At 31.8% G+C, this 5,552-nt stretch overlaps 1 protein-coding gene across 1 annotated transcript; it reads left to right on the top strand.

Annotated features, from left to right (window-relative positions):
* Positions 1 to 213: 213 nt before the first annotated feature.
* Positions 214 to 1,063, top strand: LOC144558338 (uncharacterized). The gene has a single exon (XM_078307163.1). The coding sequence runs from the start codon at positions 394 to 396 to the stop codon at positions 802 to 804; it is 411 nt and encodes a 136-aa protein (XP_078163289.1). The 5' UTR covers positions 214 to 393; the 3' UTR covers positions 805 to 1,063.
* Positions 1,064 to 5,552: the final 4,489 nt, after the last annotated feature.

The following is a 5,552-nucleotide window of genomic DNA, read 5'->3' as shown; positions in this document are numbered from 1 at the left end:
CTTCGAGACATTTTTTTTTTGAAAAGATGGATCACCTTTGATGTTCCTGACAAGATCCAGAAATGAAATTTGTTGAAAGTCGTGTGAAAGACAGCTGTGGTGACTGGTACATTGATCTTTCCTATTTAAAGGAGGGAATTTTATATAAGAATGTGACATTTCAGCGCAAAAGATCTCCTGTCCACCTCTATCACTCTACAAATGGGTTGTCAGACAATTCAAAAATCAAGCAAGAATCAAAACCAAACTGCTCTCTCCTGCTCCTAGTTGGTAGGTGCTCAATTACACTTCATCTACGCTTGCTCCTTTGTTTCTTTCTCTCTTTGCGAATATTCTTGCGCGTTCTCAGTGTAAATAGAAAGGCACCTCAGCTTCTCTTGCCTCTGTTTACAAATGGAGTACCTAGTTGAGTCGACATCTGTGATAACTGGAGAAGGGGAGAGGTGTAGCAGCACAGAGTCTGGCTGGACGCTTTACTTGGCATCTCCCCTGGATGATGATCATGATGATCATGGTGATGGTGAGATGGGTAGTGATCTCAGTGTTGAATTTCACGACAGCACTGGTGAGAACAGAGTAGAAGAGGATGATTCATTGGCTTCTGATGCGTCTACAGGAAATAATGAGAGAAATATTGTTACGACAACAGATGATCATGTTAGTAACCTTTCTACCAATATCAAGGAGAAATCTAAGAAAATGGAGAGAAGGGAAGAAAGGAGATGTTTTGGTGGTTTATTTAAGAGAGGTGGATCTTCTAGTAGCTGTAGTTCTAAGATTTGGAAGACAAAACTAACCTGGTAACAATGATTTTGCTTTGCTAAACTTTTTTTATATATTGTTATTTTGGTTGAGGCAATGTAGGAACTAGCTAGCATCTCTTTGAGGTTATGTATTTTACCTTTATATATCCCTTGTTATATGATATGACTTGTGTAAATTAGTTATATATATATCAAATGCCTTTTTCTCAACATCCTCTGTTTAGTCTTGTAATTATATTTAGTTGTTTTCAAGATAACATACAAGGGCTCAATGAAACATGCATCCTTGTATTAAATGACACGTGTAGATAAGTATATTCACATTTACTTGTAATAATAATTAAGCTAATTATTGAGCAATTAGTTAAGGGAAGCTAATTATTGATGCATTCATTCTTTTGGTTTGTCTGTCAGATTGTCAAATGAGTTGGGTAACAATACTTTATCTCGACCATAATAATAAAAAAAAAACCATAAAAAACAATACATTATCTCAATGTTAAAATATGTATAGAATGAAAATTCAGTCTAAAGTATGATTGACACTAGCTCGTTTTCTAGGTGATTTTTTTTTTTTTATACTTGGGAGACACTTAAGGTCATCTTTGAGAAAACTTGATTAGACACAACTTTTAACTTCTTTATTAATTTGTGTAATTTTTTTGAACTACGATTTTTTTATCGAGGATTAAATTCATCACTTTTAACTTACTTTTTTTAAAATCTTAAGTCATATCTATCTATAGATTAAGTCTCCTAATTAATTAGTTTTATTCATATATTAAGATAATCGAACATATCTCTTTAGTGCGAATTATTAAAATTTAATTTTACTTGTGTTGCCGAACGGCTCCAACATCTTATAAACAACTTTTATAATTGACTGTTTATTAGCTATAGGTCATTAATCTCAAGACTTCTGGAATTTCTAATAAAACCGGTAATGATTTTAACAGAGTAGTTTTGGCTTCATGCAGCGCAAAACCCATACGCAGCGCCGGTTTGATTGTATAGTCTGTGAGCTGTCTGAAGCCAAAACTGCTCTGTTAAAATCGTTACCCGTTTTAATATTTTGAAGCTATCAACATTAAAATAGGTAACCCAATAATTCAATTTTTCCAAAACAAAAAACGGAAAGCAAAATGCCAACTCAACATAGCTACCAGCACCTGGAAAAAAAAGAAAAAAGAAAGAGAATGGAATAATCAAGCAAGACTACTTTCCAATGAAAGAACAAAAACTTGAGTAAAAGATGATAAAAGCTGAACTACCACAAATGGGCAAGTATCTGAAACATGGCCAGTCCCATATTGGTTGGCAGAGCAAAAAAAACAGAAAAGAAGCGTATATATGCTTCTTTCAAAACTAGTGACTTAATTATTCCACCCGAGGTGGCGACATTTTTTTTTTAGAAACCATAAATAAAAAATAAATAGATTTTATATATTAAACCAACATGATTGTTTTGTTTTTTACAAAAATTATAAGAACCGAGATGTCATTTCGGTATCTTTTTTTTAGGATTGAATTGTCATTTCAGTCCCAGCCGTTTTCATATATTTCGAGAAAAAATACGTTGAAAAATTGTGAAAATACCTCGGACTAAATTGCTATTTCGGTTCCGAAATAAAAAAATCGGACCGAAATAACATTTCAGTTCTTATGGTTTTGTAAAAAAATAAATAATCATGTTGGTTTTATAATTTTTTTTTAATTATGGTTTATAAAAAAAATTCAGGTGCCGAGGTGTCATTACATTAAATGGATGCCCGAAGAGCTAATAGGTGATTGGGTGACAAGATAAATCCATCTGTTACGTAATTTGTACAATTCCGTACATCTAGTCGTAATTATTATATCAATGAAAATCGAAGGTAAAAAGTTTGAAATATTCTATTTAGTGTAAGTGTGGATAATCCTTTTTTTTTTTTTACATGGATTGACTATGGATTTCTATTTTTCTTTTGTCACATCACTTGTCGGTTAACTTACGTACTTTGTGTGTTGCGTGACGTATTCATTTGTGTACAGAGTCGGAGCTTAAATTTGAAATATGAGAGACTGAATACATATGGAGTAGTATAATATATTTTAGTAAAAGTTCAAATTTTAAATGATAAAATTGGAAAATAATAATTTATAAGGGGGTTCGTGTACAGAGTCGGGGCTTAAAATTTGAAATATGAGAGCCTGAATACATGTGGACTAGTATAATTTTTAGTAAAAGTTAAAAATTTTAAATGATAAAGTTAAAAAATAATAATTTATAAGGGGTGACGTGTCTTAATTAATTTTATGGACCACCTTTTTGTCTCTATCTACTTTCACTCTTGTTTGCGTGATGTCTTTCTTCAATTGAAAATGTCCGTCATTTAATCTGATCACGTCACGTTACATGACGTCACATGATGACACGTGACTAATTTTTTTGATATTATTTTTTTATTATAATTTATTTTATAATAGTTCTATTTTTATATTTTTAGTTTGTCCGTTATTATTTTTCATGAAAATCTGAAAAAAAAGTATTAAACAAATAATCAAGATTACAGTGTGATTATACGTGGTATAATTGTTCTTCGCTATGAAAATAAGTTTTGGTCATACGTCATATGTGATGTGACCAAGTCACGCCACGCCATGTTTTTTTCCTTCACTAAATGAGCTGCCAACAAAAAGAACAATAACATTATTCTTGTTTTTATCATATCTTATTTGGAGTTGGGGTGGTCAGATGTAGGGGTGGCAACGAACCGAACCGAACCGAACCGAACCGAACCGAACTTATCTTAGGTTTGAGTTTGGTTTGAATTAATTTCGAACCGAACCTAGTTTGATTCGTTTCGAACCGAACCTATTTCGAATCGAATTAATTGCGAACTACACATTTTTCGAATCGAACTCGAATCGAATCACGAACTAAATTATTTTTTAGCAGCCCTAGTTATACCGGTAGTTTATATATTAATTTTTTCTCGCGTGACAAAATTCACATGGCTTCCTTTTATCGGTATGAACTATGAAATAAGTGTTTTTAAGTTGAAAAATTATTCATGAAAAAATACATTAGAGACGGTTTTCCTGGTATGAACTATGAGAGACGACCGAAAAGAGAGGAGAGACAGTCATCTAGGCCGGAGAGAGGAGTGACAGCCGGAGAGACAGCCAGTCGCCGAGAGTGTCGATTAGATTTTAGAGCTAGAGGGAGAGTGAGTTAGGGAGAGGTGGAGAGAGAACTAGGTTATTGAGATTTGAGAGCGAGGGAGTGTCGACTAAGTTAAATTATGACTCTCTATCTTGGATTTTAATTCCATCAGGTAAATGGATGGCCGGTGATTTTATGAGATTCGAACCACAAAAAAATCACGAACCTATTTCGATCGAACCAGGCTAGGTTTGAGTTTGGTTTGAATTAATTCCGAACCGAACCTGATTTGGTTCGTTTCAATTCGAACCTATTTCGAATCGAATTAAACTCGAATCAAACCCGAATCAAACCCGAATCGAATCACGAACCTCGAATTTTTTTGCCAGCCCTAGTCAGATGTGCATTGAATCAAATTTGATCTGATATCCGGTTAGAGTTGTCCAATTCACATTAAAATTTGTACACACTTAATTTGTTTCACCAATCTTAATTAGTATTGAAAAGCTCTAACTGGACATCAGACAAATTAAATTAGGCACGAGGCCATCGAACAATCCCAGATTCTGATTTTATTTTTCTCGAATTCCGATATTATTGACGTAGTGAATTTTCCCATGAGTAATAATATTTTTATTTGAAGCTTCTCTTTTTTTTTTTTTGACTCTCCTTTAAAATTTTAGTTTGTGGAACAACTAAACACCTTTCAGACAGTTCGGTCACTCCTCTCTTCTCTCTTTCTCTCCTCTCTCCTTTTATGAAGCACACCCTAATGTTAGCTCCATAACTATGTCAATAACAATATAAGCATCTTTTACAATTGTATAAACATACAATAAATAATTGTAATTCGAATATTGGATACATATTTTAATATTAGCAATATTTATACAACATCAAATCATTAGCCATCAATTTTATATATATCTTAAATTGATTCGGTAGGTCCATATAATTGCGATTTATCCAAAAAAAAATCACATATTTCAAGACGTAGTTAAAAAAAAAAAAATGCAATTAAGCTGGTCATTAAAACTTTTAATCGCTTTATAAAACCTCATAGTGTTAAAGTTCTCTAAAATAACATCATCATTTATCATATTTTGCCACTAACTTTAATTTTTTGTTTATCATATTTATCTCATAAATTGATTCACTAGGCCATTTCGAGAACTATTTAAAAAAAATGCAATTAAACTTGTCATTAAAGCATTTAATCGTTTATAAACCTCATAAAATAAAAATTATTTGAAAATACATAATTAATTTGAAATACGTTTAAACCAATTAAACTATCATATAACAACCTACCGTTAAATATAGTTAAAATTTAAAGTGGGTTCATACTTGTATCCTTTTTTTTTTTTTTTATTTGAAGCCCGTAGGCATAATTATATCCTGCATAGTAATAAGTTGACGAAACACAAGATGTCAATTAAAAACCCTTTATATTTATTGGACCAACTTTTTTTTTTTAATAAATCTCTCAACTAGAATTGTAAAACACGTAGAAACTGTTTGGATAGGATCACTAATATGTAGAATAATTATTGTGAAATCCACTATCCTTTTAGAGAAATTTCACGTATATCTCTCAAAATAATTTTAATTATGTATTTTTTTCTCTAAGCTTGTAAAATTTA

Source organism: Carex rostrata, chromosome 8 (assembly GCF_964058835.1).
Source record: "Carex rostrata chromosome 8, lpCarRost1.2, whole genome shotgun sequence".
NCBI lineage: Eukaryota > Viridiplantae > Streptophyta > Magnoliopsida > Poales > Cyperaceae > Carex > Carex rostrata.
Note: the sequence above shows the minus strand (reverse complement) of the source record. Positions and strands in the feature narration are given on the sequence as shown.